The sequence below is a fragment of the Paroedura picta genome, chromosome 8 (genome assembly GCF_049243985.1).
Source record: "Paroedura picta isolate Pp20150507F chromosome 8, Ppicta_v3.0, whole genome shotgun sequence".
In the NCBI taxonomy this organism is placed as follows: domain Eukaryota; kingdom Metazoa; phylum Chordata; class Lepidosauria; order Squamata; family Gekkonidae; genus Paroedura; species Paroedura picta.
The window spans coordinates 35,878,069-35,902,351 of record NC_135376.1 but is presented as its reverse complement, the minus strand read 5'-3'; the positions used below and the strand labels follow the sequence as shown (position 1 = coordinate 35,902,351).

The 24,283-nt window shown below is 40.6% G+C and overlaps 1 protein-coding gene and 1 long non-coding RNA gene across 3 annotated transcripts; one reads left to right on the top strand and one right to left on the bottom strand.

Annotated features, from left to right (window-relative positions):
• Positions 1 to 532: 532 nt before the first annotated feature.
• Positions 533 to 21,382, top strand: MAB21L4 (mab-21 like 4). Of its 2 annotated transcripts, none has more exons than XM_077349010.1 (5): positions 533 to 1,140; positions 9,158 to 9,380; positions 11,816 to 11,969; positions 16,243 to 16,599; positions 19,927 to 21,382. In XM_077349010.1, the coding sequence occupies exons 1-5, from the start codon at positions 636 to 638 to the stop codon at positions 20,011 to 20,013; spliced, it is 1,326 nt and encodes a 441-aa protein (XP_077205125.1). In that variant the 5' UTR covers positions 533 to 635; the 3' UTR covers positions 20,014 to 21,382. The 2 variants fall into 2 exon arrangements, with proteins under 2 accessions (XP_077205125.1, XP_077205124.1); XM_077349009.1 differs by having other exon boundaries at positions 19,921 to 21,382.
• Positions 12,473 to 24,026, bottom strand: LOC143843244 (uncharacterized). The gene is made up of 3 exons (XR_013233503.1): positions 23,749 to 24,026; positions 19,708 to 19,974; positions 12,473 to 13,541 (listed from the first exon to the last, which is right to left on the bottom strand). It is a non-coding gene; the product is annotated as an uncharacterized LOC143843244 (long non-coding RNA).
• Positions 24,027 to 24,283: the final 257 nt, after the last annotated feature.

Below are 24,283 nucleotides of genomic sequence, written 5' to 3'. Positions count from 1 at the left end.
CACTTTACAACAAAGTAAAGACAATACATATATGACTCCAGTGGCATCAACTATTAGATTTCCTAGTGAAAGTTATTCTACTCTTCCCATTGGACTCATAGAAGGTATTCCACTCCATTGGTTTGAATTAGTTAATTTGACCAGCGATGTAAATCATCAGTTCTGGCAAAGCTAAAAATCTTTGCAAGTTTTTCCTCACACGTGCTCATTGAATGATTTCTTCATCCGGCCTGGGTTAGCCTCACTTTAATCACAATGAACTGTGTGTATACCAGTTAGCCCAGTTTTTCAGGTTAGCTGTGGAATGGTTTTATAGCACCAGAATAGGTAGTGAGATAACCAGATGTCTCAGTTGGTTTACCTGAACATACCAGTTTGACAATGACTGTTTTAAAATAGCTTGGCACTCTGTCAAGTATGTTACAGGAAAACATTACGTTTATTAATGCTTCAGTGGAATTTCACGCTACATGCTGCTCCTCCCTGTTCTGACTTGCTTTGCCTTGCCATTCCCCTCCCATTTGCAGGCAGATCTGTGTCTATACAGCTGCATCAATGCACTGTTTGCTTCAAAGACATTCTGTACAGCGTCAAGGAGCCTTCTGAAGGGCTTCCTTCTCTGCCACCCTTTAGTCATGGCGGCAAAGGTTCCTCAGTGGCAGAACTATCTTCAAGTGATTAAAGCCCGTGAAGGCCAGAGAGTAGAGTGTTTCCAGAAAGCAGAGAACATTTTGCTCATTGTACTGGAAAGAGTCAGTGTCATGGACCCTCGGTTCATAGTGGATTATTCAAGAAACCTGGAAGCCTTGGAATTTGCTCTTTGTGCAACTGAAGATGAAGTCACTATGGAGGTTCCTTTGTGCATGGATGCTGATGCTCTCCTCATACAGGAGTGCTCAAGTGACCAGAGTGACTCTGAGAAAATTACCCATGGAAATTCCCAGATGCCAGCCTCTTGCTTCTTGGGGATACCAAAGGAAGGAAGTCAGCTAGAAAAGTGGACCAAAGAAGATGTATTCAGTATGGTAGACAGCACTGAATTGAGTGGACACATTGTACCAGGCAAGATCCTCCAACTTCTGAAAGACCTCATTGTGGCTGCCATTGTATATTGTAGGCGTCAGTTCCTCATCAAACCAGGTAACCTAAGAAGAAATCTCTCTCTCTTTCTCTCTCTTTCCCATGGGGTAGGGGGAGAAGAGGGACTGGAGGAAGAATTGGCAATGAGTATACAAGAAGGTCTGATACAGAGGATCACTCAGACCAAGGTCTACATGACCACTCCTTAAAAGGAGCTTTTAGGTGGCTGTTGTTTGACTGAGCTGTATGTGTTTGTGCTGGAGAGATATTTTTACAAGCACAGCTGACTTAAATTGTATAGGCTAAATAAACACATTGAGTGCATAATGGTAGTACTCATAACAGGGAAGAACCATAGGACTGGGTGGGGCTCCTTTCTGTGAAGTCAAAATATCCGCTACCTGCACTTTAGCCTTCATTCAGTGAGACGACAATAGTGCACTAACCTCTTTGGCTATAATAAATGGGTTGAAGAGACAGCCATGTTGTTGCTGCTATTGCTGTTAATAATAATACTTATTGTTAATGTACAAGGATGCATTACAGTATAAATGTCTTTTAGTTAAAAAAAATATGGGGCGGTGAGTGCTTTTAGTGCCTACTGTATCTCAGATTTTAATTTTATTAAGATTATGCAAACATTTCAATTCAAAATTTGTGTCTCTTATCATTAACTACATCATACAAAAAACAGTCCTCCGTGATATCCGCATAATCACATTTATATCATATCAAAGAGTGTACCATGCAGTCAAAATATATTTTGCTACAAATAAAATACTATACTTTTGAATACTCAGCAAATGTATAGCACTACAACAGAAACACCGCCCTGAGGGAAGACTTAAGGATGATGCAGATCAAATGAGCAACAAGTGCTGATTTATTGTGCAACCATAGATTGATCATGGGCAAAGATAGGCTGTCAGTTTATATAACGTGAAGAACAACATGACTGATGTGTGAGCAATATCAAACTAGAGGTCTAGAAGCTAGGTAATTCCACTGAAATATTCTGGACATCTTGAAGACTGCTGGAACTCTCTCTGGATGGATACTCCAGTAAAATCACCTCTGAATGACTCCCTGATTAATTGCCAGTAAAACCAAAGGCAACAGGTTGAAATCCTGGCCCCAATATTCTCATATCCTATATACACCAGGGTAGGGCTGATGTGCCAGATTGTTTTTGACTAATGTCAATAATGAGATAATGGAACAAAGTTGTTATTCAACATGATGGCAAGCTGAAAAGATGAAGAAAAAATGGGCCGTACCCAGCAATTTGTCAGTGACATGAAAAGGAAAAATAGTGTCAAGTGATGGATGATTGATTGATTGTACAAAGTTCCTCCCTACACATTGCACTTTTCTGTCTTCGTTGGGGGAATCTATAAAATCTATTTAATGCAAATAATAGAAAGACCCCTTACTAAAAACAATTCCAACATTATTAAAATTAGTATTAAAAAGACAGGATAAAAATTAATTTCAAGTATAGATACATTTTGGTCAATATTCAAGGTAAGATAAATAAGCTCTAAATAGAACATGTATCAAAACAATGAAAATATATAAAATAAATACTGTAGAACATTCACCTATTTCTGACCAGGTCTCCTTGCCATGCACACATGCATCCAGTGCTCTGCTGCCTGCACTGGCTACTAGTGAAGTACCAGAGTTTGTTCAAGGTTTTGGTTTTGACCTTAAGGCCAAACATGGACTGGGGCCATCGTACCTCCCATATAGCCTGAGGATAGCATTATGTTCCCAGGGGTCCAGCCTGCTGGTGATTCCTGGCCTGAAACAGGCCTGACTGTCATCAGCAAAGGCTAGGGCATTTTCAGTCTTGGCCCCAACCTTCTGGAATGCCCTTCCAAGAAGTTCTGCTTGCTTCAGACTAACATGGCTGCCTAAATCTATCTCCAATGAATGAAGCTATTTGAATGAAACCTAATCACATTAAAAAAAAGGGAATGAAATTAATTGTTTAAAATGGTACACATTCTTATAGGGTAGAGATCCCCACAGTGTTCAACAGTGCAACTCTCAGCAGAGCTGCATCCTTTAAACCCTCTGAACTCCCTGGCCAAGCTTATAAGGTATTGTTCTGTAGTGGCCTTTGCTCTAACGCCTCTGCTTTGAAATAGACTATGCTGTTGTGATGCTAGCCTTGACAGGTTGGTAAGCCTTTTTATATGAAGGAAAAGCTTTACACAAACTTCCTTTGAGCCAAAGGAAACTCCAATACTTTAGCTGGTTTTTGATATATTGCTTGCTGATACTACCACCTCTGTTGCCTCATTGCAATTCAGTCCTGATGTCTACGGCAAATAAGGAAAGCATACCAGGAAATCATCCCAACAGTTGACTCATGGGTATGATCCCTTGAGTCAGATCTCACAATGCAGAAGGGCAGCCTTGGGCACCGCATTTTTTAATTATCCCTTGATACCAGGATCATATCTCAGCACTGGGTTTTGGCTGTTGTGCGGAAATAAAAGCAGCACATTCAGACATGTCTGTTATAAGATTGTGCAGCTGTAGTTTTAAAAAGGGCTACCAAGAAAGGTTTTCTGGGCTGACTACAAAATTTGTTCTCAGTTTCATTCCCTCCCTGGCACAGACCTGACACCACGTACTGCTTTGAGTTCTTGGAAGAAGATGAATAAAATCAAAAGGCAGCAAGCTGTGAAATGGAGGGTGCAGGAAAAGAAACCACAAGCACAGCCAACAAAAGGAATGCTCACAAACAAGTCAAAGTCTGAACACATCCCCAGCCTCTTTCCCAATTGCTCCTGCCACACCTACTTCTTGGCCAAATTTATTGGGATAAAAGCTTACATGAAGATAAACGTTTGCCAGATGAACATGCTCACACAGAGGGCCGCACCAGAAATGATACTATGTGATCTATAACTGTATGTTCCTGGAGTTTTAAAATGGGGAATAGCAGCTGTACAACAGCTCACTTCAGGTCAGGGCTATCATGTGAGAGAACTCCCCCATGCTGTTTTGCTCATTCAAATCAACTGCCCTGCCTTGATTTGTTATCAGACCCATAAGGGGACAATGACTGGCAAAGAAACGGAGGACTTTTTGTACTTTTCTTCCTGATGGGCCTTATCACTCCAATACATGAGGGAGATGATTTAATCAGCAACACTGTATGGAGACAGATATTTACATCCTTTCCCCCTCTGCACTGTAGCCCCATTGTCCAAATCAGGGCTTTATGAAACAGCTACTTTCTTTTAAAAACTGGTATGAAATTGGGCTTATTCCCAGACTGTTTCTGCACCTGCTAAAAATGATGCAACGGCCACCTTAATGTTCCATGGAATGACAAACATTTTATACTAAAATATTGCTGTCCATGTGCAAGTCCAAATGCACTCCCTGTTTGTCGCGCGGTTTGTGAATGCTGTTAAAATGGAATGTCTCCCTGTCCCTTGGGAGGGAATTCACATTTATCCAATGAGGAAACTCAAGAGTTGGCTTCTTCCGCCAATTCCCACTTCAAATGATGACATATCAACTTTGACCAATAGTCCCCCTCCCCTCCATATTTTTTTCTTTTGAACAAGATTGCATTACAGTGCTAATCTGCAGTAGCAAAAGCACTGGCTTTCTAGTGGCACTCCAGAAAATTGAACATTGATCCCCCCATCTCCCCTGTTTCTCCCTCCAGCATCTAATGACGCCTTATTATTTAAGGTGCAATGGAGTAAATTTCATATAGGAGAACATTTGTGTAATGGCGGCTGACATGCTTTGTCTTCCTGCAAGTATGGTGACTGAGTGCACATCAATGCAAGAAACCCTCTCCCCACCCTGCATAGGTGATTTGTGTGCTTCAGTGATGTGCTTGAGGGATGGAGAGTATTTTAAAAATTTTCTTTATTTTGATTGCATTACAGTGCAAGGTCGTTATTGCTCCCATGCTCACCTTTTTCCCCTGCTTGCCTGGGCTGAGTGATGGGCTGCAGCTGCGCAGAGGAACAAGGTGCACCACTATGCTGCCCTTCACTGCCCTGACCTGAGCCCCAGGCACCCGCATGCCCCAGTGGCATCATTGTCCAGCAGGCAGGAGGCACATTCCGGTGCCTGGCCACAGGTGGATATTTGCCCTGGGTCCCCTTTGTGGCTCCTGTTTTTGTGTCAGCCCCCCTGACCCTGGTAACATCCCTTGAAGTGGGGGATGACCAAAAAAATGGTGGAGGCATTTTCTTAATTTTGATTGCATTAGGGTACAATTTCATTATTGTGCATGCTCAGACCAAAAGAAAAAGTAGGGAAGCAGGATAGAAGTGTGATAGAATAGAACAGGATAGAAGATAGAGAGTGGGAAGCCCACCCACTCTCCCAATGGAAATGTAAAGCACATGCCTGACCGGTGATGGAGAAAACCACAAATGTAGAATGCCAGGCACAAATTCGGAGTCTGCCTGTGACCATTTATGTACTGGGAACTTCACTGCCCCACCCCCCTGTCAGGAGCACAGATCAGGGCAGATGAGGTGCACCAGGCCAAATGCTTCCCCATGTGGGTGCAGGAAGAGGTGGGGCAACCTGCCATGACTAAAACTCCAGCCTGCAGCCCAGCATGAAACCTCCAGTGCATAAACGGTCTGTGAGAACGTGCTGGCAGATCACACCTATGGAAAAAGTCCTAGTTTGGCCCTTAGTTTCCTGTGCACCCTTCCTGGAGGTCCACTTTCAGACTGGATCTTCATAACTTGTTTTGATTGTTCTATAATGGTTTGATGGTGCTGCTGCTCAGAGAGTTTTTGTTGCTACACCACTCTTCTTGAAGTGCCTTTTCGGCAATCAAGGTATAAACAAATTATTTCACTTGATATTTTGCTAGTTGTTTTGTTGCTGCTGCTTGCAATAAACACCTAGAACAAACCACTAGGATTGCTTGTTCAACTTTTGTGTTGGTTCTTATGCATTATTTTCTGTTAAGCAGGCCAAAAATCATTTAACAACTGATTTGGACTTCAGCTTAGATTTTAGGAAAACATACTACTCTTTGAGCTCTACACATAGAATGTATCATTCTCTGCGCTGTAGGTTTCAAATAATATTTCCTTCTGTAGAAAAGAACTGAAAATAACTATACAATCTGAATGAGGAAAATCCAACTATAGGTCACATCTGCTATTCTTACTGCACTGCAAAGGATGCTCAAAAGCAAAATTTCAGAGTTGAGATCCTTGGGAAAACAGTATGACCAAGTTGTTGCAAGAAGCTGAATGGGGTTTTAAAAATGAGCATGAAAATTAGAGAACAGGATTTGCACTGGTTGCTCAGTCACTATGATTCAATGCCTAGGAGACTTATCTTTCTAACAGCACCCCAGGTTTGCTAGCAACGGGCTGGGAAATACCTGGAGATTTGATAGAAAGAGCTTGAGGAGGGTATGGCTTGGGGAGGGGGTTCAGTGGGGTATAATTCAATAGAGTCCAACTTCCAAAGTTGCCATTTGCTCCAGGTGGTCTCTGTTGCCTGGAGTTCAGTTCTAATAGTGGGAGATCTCCAGTTACCATTTGGAGGCTGGCAAACTTTCAGTACCCCCATTTCCTCATAGGAAGTGACTAAGAAGACCAGGGTTCAAAACTCTGCTGAGGAATGAACTATGTGACCTTGGATCAGTCTTTCTCAGCTTGACCTGTCGCACAGGGGCTTTATTTATTTGCTTCATTTGTATCTTGCCTTTTTCTCCAATGGGGATCCAAAGCAGCCTGCATCTTTCACCTCCATTCCATTTTATTCTCCCAGCAACCCAGTGCTGTACACTAGGCTGAGGGTGTGTGAATGTCCCAAGGTCATCAGCCAGCTTCCAAAGCAGAATGTGGATTCAAACCTGGATCTTAAAAGGAAATTAGACAGATCTCTTTGCCTTGTTGTTAGCCCTCTGGAGCAACTGATTGGACACTGTGTGAGACAGGATGTTGGACTAGAGAGCCAGTTTGGTGTAGTGGTTAGGAGTGCGGACTTCTAATCTGGCATGCCAGGTTCGATTCTGCACTCCCCCACATGCAGCCAGCTGGGTGACCTTGGGCTCGCCACGGCACTGATAAAACTGTTCTGACCAGGCAGTGATATCAGGGCCCTCTCAGCCTCACCTACCCCACAGGGTGTCTGTTGTGGGGAGAGGAATGGGAAGGCGACTGTAAGCCGCTTTGAGCCTCCTTCGGGTAGAGAAAAGTGGCATATAAGAACCAACTCTTCTTCTTCTTCTTCTTCTTCTTCTTCTTCTTCTTCTTCTTCTTCTAGATGCACCACTGATTTGATCCAGTAGGGCTCTTCTTATGTTCTTCCAGATTCTTGTACAATGCTGTAACTATTGCACCAAACAGACATTAAGGAGAAGGAAATAATCATGTATACTATCCTTAGATGAAGGGTGGAATAAAAATGTTCTAATAAATAAAATGGGCAAAGTCTGTCTCATCAGTTTATATTCTGTTCTGCCAAACTACATTTGGAACCTGTTTGCATCCTATCATTTTGGAAAACCTCGCCTTGTTGTTCTTAAATAAACCATAGGGATTCTACATACTAGTTATCCAGAAAGCTATTTTCCAAAGCAAATATACATACAGCTTGTGTCCACAAAGGAACAGCTTTTAAGAACAATGACTAGCTTTGCAGTTGTCATAATAATAAATAAATATGTGGTCAGGATTTCCTAGCAACCTATCAGTTAAACAGAACCTGCAATACTGTGGTCAAAATGGTATCATGAAACAATGTGGCCATCTTAAGTGTACTCCCTGATTTTATCCCCTGCTCTTTGTTGGGTGGAGGAATTTTTTGATATGGAGTAGTCAGCAAATTATTCAACAAATGGAAAATGCTGAACAGCAATGGCTAGGGCCTTTGCCTTACAAAAGCTCCCCATGGAGCGCTCCCCTGGAGAACCGCTAGTGCCCAGGGGTGAGCCAAGCTGAGGCTGAACAGTGATGGTTGTGCCAGTTAGGCCATGCAGCAGATATAGGCTCACCCCTTGCCTTCTCCTGCAGTTCTGCTTAGTCGATCCCTGTTGATGCTGCTTGGCTCAGGTTGGCCCTGGGGTATTTCAATGGCTCATTCTGTCCCTAGTGTGAAATATGCAAAAATACCAATAAAGAATGGAGGGGGGGATATCAAGTGGCTAAAATAGCATAATAATAAGGAAGCAACTACTTCAGAAGTGCAAATTGTGGTTTCAGTAGTATGATGTTGAGTGTATGCAGAATATATGAAAGAGAGTTGGGAAAGCACAAATTGAGGGCAAGCAGTCATTTGGGGTGCTAGAAATGATGACTTTGGTAATAGGGTTTGTGCACACAAATCATAAGAATTTTCCACTAGTTTAATACAGAGGGGACAATATTTTGTGTCCTGCAGTTTACAAGAATTATGTACAAGCTTCCTTCAGGTATATTGGTAGGGGCACAATCCAGCAAAAGTTATTCACATTTAAATTCCAGTGATAGCAATAAAAAGAGCATACAGTGAAAGTCTATATTTATCCTTTAGTGTGTTTAGAATTGTAGCCTCCATTGCAATTAATTTGTTTTATTGATTTCAATATGATATTTTTATAAGCAGCATTTGCTGAACTGCAGCTTGAGCAAATTGTAAATGGTGGCAGTGACCCATATGCTGGTTTTTCCAGACATACTGTACAAATTGTTCATTTCGTTTGGAGGTATTTATTGATTAGTATTTGCTATTTCTGATACCTGTGCTAACTCCCAAAGGAAATGAGACCAGACCTGGAATAAGAACAGATCAGGCAGCCCAAGGAGAGGGATGATAGCCAAATCTGTTCCTCTGACTGTGTTTGTATGGTTACCAAATTCTACTGGGAAATTCCTGGAGATTTGGGGGTGGGACTTGGGGAGGGCAGGGTTGTGGCGGGAAGGGACCTGAGTGGGATGGAATGCCATAGAGTCCGTCATCCAAAGCTAAGCAGCCATTCTCTCCAGGGGCACTGATCTCTGGAAGGAACAAGCCCGAATTCTGGGAGATCTTGATCTGGAGGTTGGCAAATCTAGTTCATTCTCTTGCTCTTCTTCAGGTGAACTCAGTGCAGAGAGGCTACAGGAAGATGCAATGCAACTTCCATTGCTGATATCCAGTGGCTGGAAAATGATCTGCTTCAACATCGTCCCTGTAGTGAGAAGGAAACAGAATGCTCTGAAGTTCAACAACAATTGGCAAGAAAGAGGCTTTCCACAAGGCAGCTTGTGGAAAGTCACTCAGGAGGCTGACTACATCCCTGCCAGTTACTTTCATTGGAGGTAAACGTGAGGCTGTCTTGTTCTCTTGAGGAAATACTTCTGAGGGCTTTTGTGCCACTCCTCCTTGCCAGATCTGATAGTCAAGCTTCTGCTATCTTGCAGGGTCCCCTCAGGCTTGTCAGGCTTCAGAATGGGATTTTTTTTTCTGGTAGTGTTTGTGGAGAGCAGATATCCTAAAACCCTGCACACTGACTGTCCATCCTCCTGTAGCACAAACTGTTTCCGTACACCTGAGGCAGGCATGAGGGTTGGAAGTATGTTTCTTTTTGAGTGAAAACAGACATTTCATGGATTCCGCCAATCTTCATCTTTTGATGTAATTTTAAAGTATTCTATCATAAATAAATTGGGAGGGCAATGAAAGCAAAATGCTGCAGAAACATTAAACAATGTACTCAGCACTCCATATTCTGCCAAGCCTTTATTTAACATTTTAATCAACCCCACAATAAGTGAAATCTATTTTTGGTTCACCTTCCAGCTTAGCCTAGCAGAATTATTTACAGAAATGCTAAAATATGGATTTTGCATTGCAAGTGAGCATCATCCGGGCTAATACATAGCTAGGCCACTTTCAGCAGTGAAATAAAATCCATGTTTGCATTTTTCTTACTTGTAAACAGAACAAAAAAGCAATACTGATTATCATGCACATTTAATTTAAAATGGACCTTACTCTCTATGTAACACTGCAGAATTTTGTTACAGGCCAAACTGCATTACTTGTAAAATGCTCTTAATGCTGCAGTTTGGAGTTCTGGTTGCCAAAATGCATAATTTCTCTGCTTATAGGAAAATGCTGATTCCTCCTGTACTCATTCATTACCATAAAATGCTGGCTATGCCATATTTCCTTTTGAGATATAAACAAACTGGATGCATATTCATCAAGAGGTATTTAGGTATTGGGTGTAGAAAAAGGGTTTAGCTTAGGTAATTGAATATTACTGTAATTCTTTGATAGATTCTATACTGTAAAATGACAACTCTTGGGGCAGTTAATTCCGTATCAAGGGTCTCTGCAGTATCCTAAACAATGCTTGAGATACTTTCATCTACCAGAGAATGTAATTTCATAACTTACCTTGGCAACTTGTTCAGACATGAGTCTTTCCTCATTATTTCTTCATCAAGTTTCTGAAGGGTGGGAATCAAAGAGCAATTTATGTACATTGTATAAAAATAAACTAGATGCTATTTTAAATTCTTAATTGCAGTGTTTTGCTCATGTACAAGATGTTACCACTTTGGTGCAGAGAGGTATAGAACTGAAAACCAGGTTCTGGTAATTTCACAGGACTGAGAATTACAGGAAAACAGTGCTGTTAGGGCCCAAAATAAGGGCCAACCACTTGACACATCATTCACAGAATATGGGTCCAATTTCTCCCAAAGCCTAAGCAGCATAAAATGGGAAAATATAATATAAGATCATCTAGTTATTATCAACCACTGGGAAGATTTTTAGCTGCCCTTTGAGGATATTGCCGTTCTTCATCTTTCCAATATACGGAGAAGTTGAATATTCTATTCTATTGTAGCCTGGACAATGCTATGCACTTGTATAGGCAATGTGGCCAGACCAGTAGAACTGAAGTTTTGCATATGTCAATAAAAATAGATCCATTGGCTACATTTATCTTCACTATGATAACTCCGTCGCTGCTTGCTCTTCCCTGAATACTCACTGAAATGTCCTCCTCAGAAACAGAGATATCCATTCCTTAAAGAAGTGCTTGCCTAACAATTTGAATGTCATCTTAGAACATTAAATATTTTCTCCCAGTGCAATAAATACACTTTGTGATCATTAGCTGACTCAGGGGACAAAATTTAGCATAGTTAACTATGAGATAACTATCTGAAACCTAAGTAACTGAAAAGCCACAACACAAAGTTACAGTCTAACCTCTAGAAAAGTAGCTTTTCTTCCACATATAAGGTAGGTCTTCCTTTCAAATAAGAAAAAGTGACTACCATCTCCATAGTCCCTATACAACCCATGTCGCCATCTTCACAAAAAGGAACTGGCTTGGAATGTTAACATACAGGCAGGAGTGGTTTATGAATTTGCGGGGCCCTAGCAGAGTACAGTTGTGGCATGAGGAGCCAGACTGGGGGCAGAGGCATTATCCAGTGGAAAGGGGTGTCCCTTCCAGTGTCCTTAAGGAGGAAAAGAGGGGGGAGGGAGGAGAGAGGCTGCAGCCCTGATCCATGGGGGAAGGCACCTTGTGGGGCTCCTGGAAGCATGAGGCCTGTAGCACATGCCACATATGCTACATGGATAAACCAGCCCTGCATGGAGAGATAATTGATTTTAATGTCATGTGGCTGACTTTGTAAATTGAAATGACTTCAGTGCAAAATTAAATACTGTACTGAAAGAAACTGAAAGCAAATAATTTCCACTTCTAATGACACCTGTCTCTTGTTAGATATTCTACCAATAGACCCATCTTGAGACTTCTTCAGATTATGAGCACCCTAAAAGGTTACTGTCTGGACAGTCTCCGCATCCTTGACCGAGTCAACCATGAGTACTGGAGAGAAGAAGGCAAGAACAAAGGGCTTACTTTTCACCACTTAAGGGTAGGTTTTTCTGTACTACTTATGTTGTGATGTGCCAAAAAGTGTCATATATACCTAGGATGTGTGGATGAGTCAATCCATGTGTTGTCTAAATAAAACCCCATTCCTACACTTTAGGAACACTGGAACAGCATTTTGCTGCTGCAGCCTACACTTGGGGCCTTTTTGCACGGGGATCTTTGTTGCAAATTGTTTGCGGAATGAAAAATCGCCATTTAAAATAGTGGAATTCGTCGTTATGCATACCTGCCTTTGTAGTGGAATCAGTTGCGTTTTTTAGCGTTTCCCACAGGCTTCCGTCTCGGCAGAAATCGCTAGAAAGGAAGCGCTATTGCCAAGCTCGTCCCGCCCCTGGCCGTCAAGCAGCCAATGGGCAGCCGTTAGCATGCTCCCAAACAGCCCCTTTCCCTTTAAGTAAGGTTTTTAAAAAAAAAAAACAGACCCATTATAACGAATCTGGGTAGATTCGTTGCAACGGAGAGACCCATCCAGCTGCCTGGGGTGTTTGAGCTGTCGTTTGATCGGTTGATCGTTAACACGCTGCCTCAGAGTGAAAAAAAAAAATCCCCCCCCCCTCTCACGGGCCCGATTTTCGGCTGAATGGAATGTGTGAAATGTGTGTGTGAAATGTGTGTGTGAAATGTGTGTGCTTAGTGACTGAAGGGGAGGGACTGAAGCCGGGAAGCCTCTGTTTGAGCTGTCATTTGATCGTGGCCACGCTGCCTCGGAGTGGAAAAAAAAATCCCCCGTCCCCCCCCCCTCACGGGCGCGATTTTCAGCCGAAACAGTGTGAAAAATAAAGGGAAAATACATCAGCAAACGGGCTTCTGCGGGCTTCTTGTGACTGTAAACAGCTCTGAGGAGGGACTGCAGCCTGGGAAGCCTCACTGGCTAAACGGAGGCTCGCCGGTGCGTTGATCTCCACTCGCTCGGGGGAAAAAAATGGCAATCGCTTCGCCGGAAGTTTGGAGGACAGGCTCAGGAGGGACTTTGAAGAAACTGCAACAATGGGAACGCACAGGTCTTTTTCGCTACTGTTGCAGATTGGTTGCAGGAGTGTATCGCTTTCCGGAGGGTGAATCCACTTTTTGGGATTCCCCTAAAAGCGCTACAACGAAGCGCTTTTTGCTGATTGGTTTCAGGAGTGTTGCAGATTGTCTACGACGTCGTGCGTTAAGGCAAATTAGTAGCGTTTTCAATTAGCAACCATTGTGCTATTTTGAAGCCGTGCAAAAAGCCCCTTGTATTTGCAAATCGCACATAAATTTTTGCATGAGGATTCTTGATCCCTCTTTGTCTCTGATCTATCTCCTGCAGAGTTAGACAAGCACTTTGGACACCACAGTGGTTCCATATAAGTAAGAGAGACAGAGAACAGGACCAGGGTCTTCAGCCCATAGCCAACTCTTTGCACAGTGACACATATGAATGGACTGTAATGAAGCAAAAATGCTTTATCAGCTGATTATTTTAATGCATTCATATATCTAACAGTCATTTGTAATTCCTCATATGGATCAAAAAATGTGCACAATAGGACTACGCATGGTGAAAGCATATGTTTCTTCAAACCTGGAGGAAAGAAAGAAAAAGGGGAAGAATTTTAAAAGGAAGAAACCATTCAGTATACTAAAAAAAAATCTCAAGACATGAGCCCTGATCTCACTTGGCAGAGCATTCCACCAGGCCAGGGTCAGAGCCAAAAAGGCTCTGACCCTGGGTGAGGCCAATTTTACTTCTTTGGGGCAAGGGACCCTAAGCAGATTTTGTTTGCTACAATGTGACAGTCTTTGGGGGAAGAGTGGAATAGGCAGAGACATAGATATGAAGGTCCCAGGCCAGTCTAGCTGGCTCAGTTCTCAATATACCAGAAATACAAAAAGTAAAATGCCCTGAAAAGAAAAGATGAAGGTTCTTCAGTGGTCCAGAAACTTTAGAGATAACCGTTCTGTTATTTATTTTACAGTTATTTTTTATTGTTTATTTTTAATGGTGTATTATTTTTACGCAACAATCTTTTAAAGAATTTTTCCAGCCTAAGTTCATTGATTGGATTAACTTCACATAGACTGTTTACACACTGGAGGTTTCATGCCGAGCTGCAGGCTGGAGTTTTAGTTGTGGCAGGTTGCCCCACCTCTTCCTGCACCCACATGGGGGAGCATTTGGTCTGGTGTGCCTCATCCACCCCCGATTTGTGTTCCTGCACGAGAGCTTGGACAATGAAGTTCCCATCGCGTAAACGGTCATATGTAGCACTGTTGGCCTGCTACATTTGAACTTTATTGCTTTTATCACATTTGTTATTGTTATTATTATTCTTAAAAATATTTCTCTTTCTTTAGCTTGTTATCTATTTTTACTGTAAGCCATCTTGGGTGTTCTTGGAGCAGAAAGGAAGGGCACAATTGCCTAAACAGAAAAAGATATGTAAGGTGGAGAGACAAATACATATATTCTGATTAGAGAATATAGGCAGGTTGATGTACTATGAAGACTTTGGATTTCTCAAGGAAGCTGGCTCCACTATTCACGAAAGCTATTTTGAAGCACCAGTGTTGGATTCCCGGCACTCTTTATATGGCTCTTTTTGGGACTATTTTTGCTAGTATTGTTGCAACTTCACACTTGCCGTTTTTACAGCAGCAAGTTTCAACATGTTTTCTTCAAGAGATCCTAAGTGGTTGGCTGGTTTGGGTTACTGTTTTTAAAACATTCTTCATCTGTCATCTGTCCAAGAGAGATAACATGGAACACCTGAGCATGTTTTGCAGAATCTGGGTGTTTGCCATTAAGCTTGCAGGTATTTGACTTTTGTAGTTGTTACACATTGTTATTCTAGCTGGCTGCAAAATTCTAGGAAGAATGCCCATTTTGAAATAAACACTTCTTTTTTGGGTTCTGCTTTGTTGGCAAGTTCTACTCTCAATTAGACTGAAATTAATAACGCTTTCTTTAAGAACATAAGAGAAGCCATGTTGGATCAAACCAGTGTCCCATTCAGTCCAACTCTCTGTGTCCCACAGTGGCCAAACCCCAGGTGTCATCAGGAGGTACACTAGTGGGGCCAGAATTTCAGAAGCCCTCCCACTGTTGCCTTCCAAGCATCAACAATACAGAGCATCACTGCTCCAGCCATGGTTTTCCATCTATACAGTGTCGCTGATAACCACAGATAGATCTCTACTCTATATGTTTATCCAATTCATTCTTGAAGCTATGTATGCTTGTAGCTTCCACTTTTTGTGGAAGCTACAAGCATTGTAATACACCACTACTTACCTCTTTCCACTGTAAAAACTTTAAATTTATTCTCACTCATTGTTTCCTGTTAATTCACCAGATTTTAATCCACAAGAGGAATTCCTAAGTATTATTGCTCCTTTCCAGATTATAAAGCTAAGGTGCCCTAGCAAAAATTGATGTTTTGGAGGGTAGACTCTGGCATTGTGCTATGCAGAGGTCCCTGTCCTCCCCAGGCTCCATCCCCAATCTCCAGGAGTTTTCTCACCTGGATCTGGCAACCTGAACCTCATCCCCAACTGGTGGCCAAGGGTACCTGGTAACTCTAGCTAACATAGAGATTCTGCTCTAATGAGCAACACTAGACTTTATTAAATATTTGAAAGATACGAGGGAAAGTCAAAAAGTATTGCTACAAAATCATAGAAACTTTTATTAAACAAAAAAATATCAAAATGTGAAGCTATTGTTTCTCAGCATATCCTCTATCTAGGTCTACGTACTTTTGAAGGTTGTGTTTCTATCTGTCTAACTCTTCTCTGAAGAATTCGATGCCTCTAGATTTACACTAAGCCAAAAAGCCAATTTTGGCATCCTCAAGAGACTCAAATCCTGTTCTTTTAAAATGTTCTTTTAGTTTTGGGAAGAAGTCTGAAGGGGCAAGTCTAAAGGGGCAAGATCAGGGCTGCAGGGGGATGGGGTACGGTTTCCCAATGAAATCCCCATAATACAGCCCTTTCTACCATTGCAGAATGAGTAAGTGTATTGTCATGATGGGAAAAAATTCCTTGGTGCTACTTTCCTGGCCTTTTTTTAAAGGCACCCTAATGAGACTAAGATAAATGTATTACTAAGAGAACTTGTCTTCAGCCACCCACTGATTGCAGACATGACTTTAAACACATTTTGTTGGGAATAAACCCATGCATGTATGAACTGGAATTCTAGTAGCAATACTTTTTGACTTCCCTTATTGATTTGAACCTTTTCTCTGAATTGTCTTTAACAACTATTTATTTTTTCCTCCTAGATGGTGTTGCTCTGGGCCACTCACTTTTTTGCTTCCCCTGAAGACTGGGGGAATCTGGAAGGATCAGTGTATCGGCTTCTGGTGATTTTGCTCTGCTGTTTAGCAAATAACCATCTTCCACATTTCCTGTATCCTGAACAAAATCTGTTCCAAGGAGAAGGTGCAGACCTGCATTCATTGTACCCTAAAGTGGAGAGCTTTGCTAACAACCCTAAATATTTCCTGAAGTTTCATTTTTCTGGAGCAGAATATAAAACACACCACCAGATAGATAATGGTTTCAAAGCTTTACTTCATCTCCCAGCTGAAGATAAAGCCTACTGGGACACTGCCTTCTTTGATATGCTACTTAATAAGGTAATTCATTAATAAATACAGGGTTTGAAGGTTATACAATGGCATTCCAATACACATTTCTTGCCTGTTTCAGAGGGGGCCATTTGTCTACAATAGAAGAGCTAGTTTCAAGTCCATAAGCTCCTGAGAGACCAACAAGATTTCTAGGGTATGAATTTTACATAGTCAAAGCTCCTTTCATCAGATATCTGCTGTAAGGAGCTACTGGACTTGCATTGAACTCTTCAGTTTTTGCCTATTAATGAGACCTGGGGCCTACCAAGAGTAACCATTGATTCAGATGACCCATTAACAACCAGTTAATAGGGTTATTTATTAGCTACTTGTAGGTAAACTATGAGCACATGAAAATCATTTTACATGACATCATATGATATGAAATCAACAAGAGTCCACAGGTAACTATACTGTAGAATTACCACCTTATAGTGTTTCAACAGACTCATTACTGAGTCTTAAAACTGCAATTATTGTATTTACATAATGTAAATTTCACATTGAGGAGAGATTATTGAAAATATTTTTAAACAGCTATTTTGAAAAATGGACATACCTCCCTGATGAAACTTTATAATTTAAGCAACGAAAACATTACCGTCTTAATGAACTTGGCTTAGCTTCCTTTTAAGATAAGTAATTGAAACTGTCCCCCAGGCTACTGGGAAGAGTTAACGGCATGTCTAATTGATAATGGGAGTTAATGAAAAACATACACAATTAGAAGTCAGATTGAAACTAACAGCCCTTTCATGCCTCAACTTGCTACCTTTCCCCAAGGCTACAGTTAAACACTGGCTGTGCTTTTCTTCAGGAGCTGTAGGCAGCTTATTTTATTATGTTTCTGAGATGCATTTTGGATGCTTCCATAATGTCTCAGTCCTGGCATTGGGGGGGGGGTGAGGACAAACTATAGGACCTTTTGGACATCATTAATTCATAGGGTAACCATAAGTCAGAAGAGTCTTGACAGCACACTAACATATACAACAAAATGGTAATTTGTAGAGAAGTCCTAAAATGTTCCCTTGCATTCAGGAATAAGCACCTCATACCAGAGAAGTGGAAGAGGAGATTAATCCTTCTCCCTGCCAAACATTTCTCTCCTGAATTTTTCCCTCAGTTGCTTTTATATCTGCCATGTTCTGAATCCATGTCTACCTTGAAAACATTGACCTAGAACCCTGTGGTTGGTCAATGGAAAATGGACTGGAGGAGAAAGGTTAAGCACCCTGCACGTTCTTTGGTGCAATGTTTTCTCTCTGAAGTTCATTTTGTTATAGCTGGCTTCAGTGGAACATATTGAGTCACAGACCCATTTTAGAGTTAAAAGGATTATGAGGAGAGGACTGTCCCCTCTGTTATTAGATGACCCAGGAGGTAAGGATAACCGTGTTTTCAGGAGATTGTGCCTGTCTATTTTAGCATGTGCAGCAGGGGAAGAATGTTTTCACAAGACCGTTTTATAAACTGAAGGCTGAAAGGAAATATCTCTTAGGGCAACTCAATTAACAAATGGCTACGTGGATTAGTCTTCAAGTTACAGAAACTATCAAACTTCCCCCTGACCTCTTCCTTGTCCTGAGTGTGATGCCAGGATGCTGAATTCTTAGAAGTTTCATATAGCCCTTCAACGGCCTGTTTTCTTGAGTGTGCTTGCTATCAGTAAGCATCAAGATGCTGCCAAGAAGTAGAAGGTTCCCATAAATCATTGTTTATCTTGATGGCATGAGGGAGACAAAGTGTCTCATAGCAGACTGCAACTGACATGAAAGCCAGACTAGATGAAACAGAGGGGAGATCTATGACTGAAACTTAATTTTTTCAAAGGTAGAAATAGCAGATGAATTGGAAATCCAACTGGGGCCAACTGAGAGAAGGGTGGTTTAATCCTCCCCCCCCCCTCATCATTTTTCTAGTCTAAATCATGCCCTCAACTAGTTGTCATGAAGGGGAAAACATACAGGTATATGTTTGGTGCTTAACTCCTTTTTGACCACAAGACAGACAGATAGTTTCTGGAAGAGAATATGTATGATGGTGTGAATAGAAAGGGTATCCCCTCAAACCTGCTTTTAACCTTTCTTTTTTTTATGTGGGAGACCTAATCATGGATTTCCTGCTGTCACATTCATTTTGGGCATGCATGAGTTGAAACAAGGTCTCAGTTGTAATTACAGTACTACCTCTCCCAGTATGTCTCCCTTGAGGCCATGACCATATATATAAATATAAAATATTAATTTATTTATTTTATTAATTAAACTTTTAGACTGCCATTTTTGGCGGTCTAACTAATCCAGATGATGGTGACAACAATTTATACCCTACTCAGCCCCCTCCCCCCAAGTACCTCAACTTTTCTGTTCATGGTTGTAATATTCAATAGATGTCCCTAAGTGATGTTGGCCTGGGGGTTACAGATTACAAAAAGAAGAAGGGGGGGCATGATCTTATATCTTATAGAAGTAAGATCAACTTTATCCCTAAATAATCTTGATTTCCATAGTCAGGAGAATCACGTTTGCTATGGTGGCAAATAGAGGTGGGGTTCCATTCATAGTAATATCTCAGTAGCACACACTTCTGCTTCTTTGGACAGCATCTGGCAGATGCATGGAGGCTTGATAGCAAATGTATTTACTTAACATACGTACAGGTCACACTTTACATAAAAATGCTCAAGGTGCTTATAAAATCAGAATACAAAATAATAATATTAAATAAAATCATTTAAAATGTAAATAGGTTTAAAAGTGGTAACAGAATAAAATAGTGCTAAAACAGATTCTAGGCAGTCCTTAAAACAAATTCTAAAGAAAGTCAATGTAGTAAGGAAATGATACTAGGAGGTTTGAGATCATATGAACAAGACAGAAGTCCACTAGATTCTTGAGAGTAGTGTGGTAGGTGGAAAGAAATCTTATACTGTAAGTGCCTAATTATGTGGCTGAGTATGTTTAACATGAACATACGTGTGAGAGAAAGAAGAATGAATCCTATCAGAGTTCAAGAAGCCACACGATAGGTGAGGAAAGGCCATTAAGTCCATATAGATACCAATATGTTTCGAAGGGGGAGAAAAATAGGCAATATGTTTAAATATCTTACCCAAGGTCAGCTATCTTGAGAAATGCCTACTGCATGCCAAAACAGGAAACCTTTTGTTCCATTGAAATTTCATCATCAGAAACAAGTGCAGGTAACCAGGAATGCATGCAGGCTGTCCACCCTAGTTCAGAACATTTAGTCTTTTGTCTCAGCTGCAGTGGTAAAGATGTTGGAAGGAAGTGTCATCCCATTGAAGGCCTAATTTTTTGTCAGTTTCAGATGTATGAGATCACGGACTCACAGCGGGTTTCTGCTATGTCAAACATCCTGTCAAAAACCAAGAAAATGGTAACTAATCAAAGTTGAAAACATCATTGTCCCACCATGGAGTCCCTTACCTGAATGGATTTGCTTCACATTTAACATTTACTGTGATCAAAATCCCTGCTTACTTAGACTGCTTAGCTGAGATCCTGGCTCATCACAATCGCTTTATCAGGAAAAGAACACACAGGAAAAGACAACTTGTTACTGTTATCAGGTGTCAATGCCCATTAGGGATGATGGTCCAGTCTTTTTATTAAAAAGAACACACAGCAGGGGTAGCCTTTTTTGCACAATGTAACATACAATTTGAGAGTATTCTGAATCTCTGCAGGAACAGCTAGAGCTGTGAAATACATGGAAGAAGAAGATACCCAGTGAGGTAGATTTCCTTTCTCCCACCTTTGCAGACTTGCAAATGACAGCAAATGAACTTGCCCTCACACAGGTGAGGCCTTCTTCAAGATGCTTTATCCCAGTGGTCCCCAACCTTTTTACTGAGGCCCAAGGGGGGGTAGTCTTTTGCCGAGGGACGTCACCACCGCTTGAGACCCTGCTCCACTTGCTTTCCTGTTGGCGCCCCTGACTTCCCGCCGCCCACTGGGGGGTGCTGCCAGCAGCAGCTGCGCAGTGCCACGCTGAGGGGAAGCCCCAGCCATGGTGGCCACTGGAGAGCACCAAAGATGAGCCGGTGGCAGAGTAGCAGGGCAGCCCCCAAGGCAGAATCCAGGGAGGAGGATGAGGAGGAACCGCGGCCCAGTACCGACTGATCCCCGGACCGGTCCCGGTTCCCGGACTGGGGGTTAGGGACCACTGCTTTATCCAAAGGAAGAACAAACACTATATCAGTAGCCTGATGACTTCCACGAATCTACTGCACCAAAAAAAGTTTCTGAAGTTGGCCAGTTCCTTTCTTTATCCCAAAGTTCTGCTGAGCCTAATCACCTGGTTAGAGGACTGTAGTTGTGGGCTCTGTCTAGGCATGTGTGTATGTGCTTAAAACATGGATATGGGGGTACTGATAGTGTCATCCTAAGTGGGACTGCATCCATCTGACTTCAGCCTTTGAAGAGTGTAATTCTGCTTCAATTGCACTGTGAGGGGCTTTACTGTAGCAGCTATTCTGGGGATTACAATCAATTATCATAGTAATATTCCAATAATGTATCTTGTCATTTACTTTTGTAAACCATGGTGCTTTGTATACACACAAATTCACATGTTTATAATGTATTCTTTTGCATACTTTTACAGAAAGATTTATGTGTTCTTGATGCTTCTATGTGGATCTGTTTATTTGTAATATTCATTATGAATCTAATACTTATTTGTGGGGAAAGTATCACATATTAATGCAGTTCTTCATAAATTACAAGATGCTACATCTAGTAATTAAATTAATTCCTTAACAGTTTCTGTCTCAGAGTTTTATTGTTATATACAGTTACTATAAATGTATCATTTTATAGATGCTGACAAGATAAACTAAATATTATATATTAATAATTGAATACACATCTTTGCCTTATATTTGTAATGCATTAGAAACATGCTGAAATTCAAGATTACTGTCAGCCCACAGAGTTAATAATGGACCTGCTACAAATGTTATCTGTAGTTATTTGCAAGCTACATTTCTGAAAGCCTGTGATAGGAGCCTGTGATGGGAGAGTACACAAGCATAAAAACAAGCCTGACATAGCAAACTGCAATTTCATATGTCATTGTGAGGTCACTGCTAAAAGGTCTACAGATCCCTTTCCAAATCCTCTTATGTAAGCCAATATACTTTTATCCCCAAACTCCCATTCTGCACAGCTTATACTTTCCCAAGCATATTAGTTGAGGGGTTCCCTAGGTTCTAAAATGTGGATGCGATTACAGCTTTACAATGCACTCCTACGTAGAAGGAAGTCCAACTGAATTCTATGGGGTTCACTCCCAGTTAAGTGTGCCTAAATTCCAGCCACTATCTTACATCCAAGGATACAAATTCAGTATTGGCACTTTAAAGACTAACACAATTTTTGTGCTTTTGTGAGTTAGAACTTTCCTTCCAATATACACATGCAGAAGTAAGCTCTGACTCATGTTCTTCTGTTTTATATTTTCTTAGAATAGGTTAACAACAATAACCCACTGGTAAAATTCTATCACCAGCTCTCTGTCAAATATGGGAACTGAAAGAAACCTTTAAACGGTATAACGCAGGTTTTCAAAAATGGAAGGCATAGTTCAGTTACTCAGTTTACAGAAACATGTATATTTTCAGATCATTTTAAACTGTGTCACCCCATTTTAAAGAAGTGGGAAATACTCAGGGGGAAAATACTTTTGTATCCAGGTTTTAAACAGTTGAGGCCATTTCCATTCTCCCCCCCCCCCCGCCCCATTTTAATCCAGTCCACAATCCAGACCAAACCTGCTGTTTGGTAATATAATTCTATATTTGGAACTGCTAACCCTCCTTTTTTCACTTTGAAGTATTTTAAAACTTATTTGTGCTTTCTTGCCATGCCAAATAAATTTATCCATCTTTTTCTATATTCTTTCTTCTATATGTATAGGTAGCATTTGGAATAAAAAACATTTGGCAATACATTCATTTTGATTGTTGAAATTCTACCCAGCCATGAAAATTTAGTTTTTTCCATCTGGATAATTCTACTAGTATCAATTAACAGGTCTTCTGATAACTATTTTTGAAAATATGACTTTTGTCCAGTCACATTTATCCCCAAATATTTAATAGGCCTGATGTCTATTATACATTCTGTACTCCTTATATCTTCTTGTTGTTGCATTAATAGTTTTGTTATCTTTTTTTGTCTTTTTCCTGTTAATTTTATATCCTAAAAGGGATCCAAATTCTTCAGTATGTTCCATTACATACTGTAATGATTTTTGTGCATCTAAAACTCTTAAAACCATGTTATCTACTTAACTTTTTATTTTAAATTCTATGTCACCCACTTTTATTCCCTTCATCCTCCTGTCTTTTCTAAGCTTTGTAGTTAAATCTCTGTCACTGGGGTAGATAATTGAGGCAATAAGGGACAGCCATGGCATGTATCTTTTTTGTTAAAAATGGCTTCTGATAGTTTTCTAGTTATTAAAATATTATTTTCATTATTTAGTTTATAGGCTGCCCTTCCCTGCCAGTGGGCTCTGGGCAGCTTACAGTGTACTTAATATTATATCAGTAAAAACATTCATTAGCATTATAGTTAAAAAAATGTCTCATGCTTTCTTTTTTCTTATTCACAAATTCAATTGCATCTCTTATAAAGCACATATTATCTTTCTTGTACCTTTTTGATACAAAGTCTATATTTATTAATCATTTATGTGACACATTTTCTCCTTGAGCAACACAATCACACTTCTGAAAGATAAAATGTGAGAACATAGGACCATGGAAACAAAACTGACATTGTAAGCTACAGTTCTAAATACCATTGTGAGGTCATTTTTTGTGGATTCTTTCAACTCTCTCTCATTCTCATATCAGACACGGAGACAGAAACAAGGCTGAGTGGTACTTGAAGTCATGATCCAATAAACACAGGTTAGTACAGGATTCTTTATATTTAATGGTGTCTAATCTTTGTCTGTCATAGGTGGTATGTTAAAAATGGTACTCCACCCCCCGTAACAAATGAATTAACACTAACTCCACCATATTATATTACGTTGTAGCAGCTACACTCAACATCACATTGTTTGACTCTTTCTCTCTTTCTTTCTGTCAATGTATCAGATGATAAGGTTATTTACCCTATTGCTAGATGATAAGTTCTCGGAAATTGCTGAGCAGGTTGCAGAATTTTTATCTGTGGTTTTGTTGCTCAGGTCTAAAGGATACCTGCCCTTAGATTGTTTTGGTATTATTTAAACCTATACCTATATGATTGCCCCTGCCTCTGTTGTCACAAAGGTTACATGCTGTAGGTTGTATTATGTTTTTAATGCCAGAATGCATCTTACAAGCCTAACCTTAAAAAACAAAAAACAACGATTAAGTCTTTCTATGCTGGTATAGTTGTAGTAAAATGATCAGGGCCAGAATCATTGTAGCTCCTGTAAATCTTGGCAAAAACACTGAATTTCAAGGATTTCTTAGCCTAGAAAAAAAAAAGAAACTATATTTAGACTTTTTGATTTTCAGAATTACATAGGGTAAGGGATTGAGCATAACTAATCTGATCTTAGATCTTGGTCCACAGAGAGGAAAATGCCTAACCATGCCAAAACCATATAAAGGGAGATCTATTTCTCTACATTGTATAACTGAAGATCACAATTTAACACA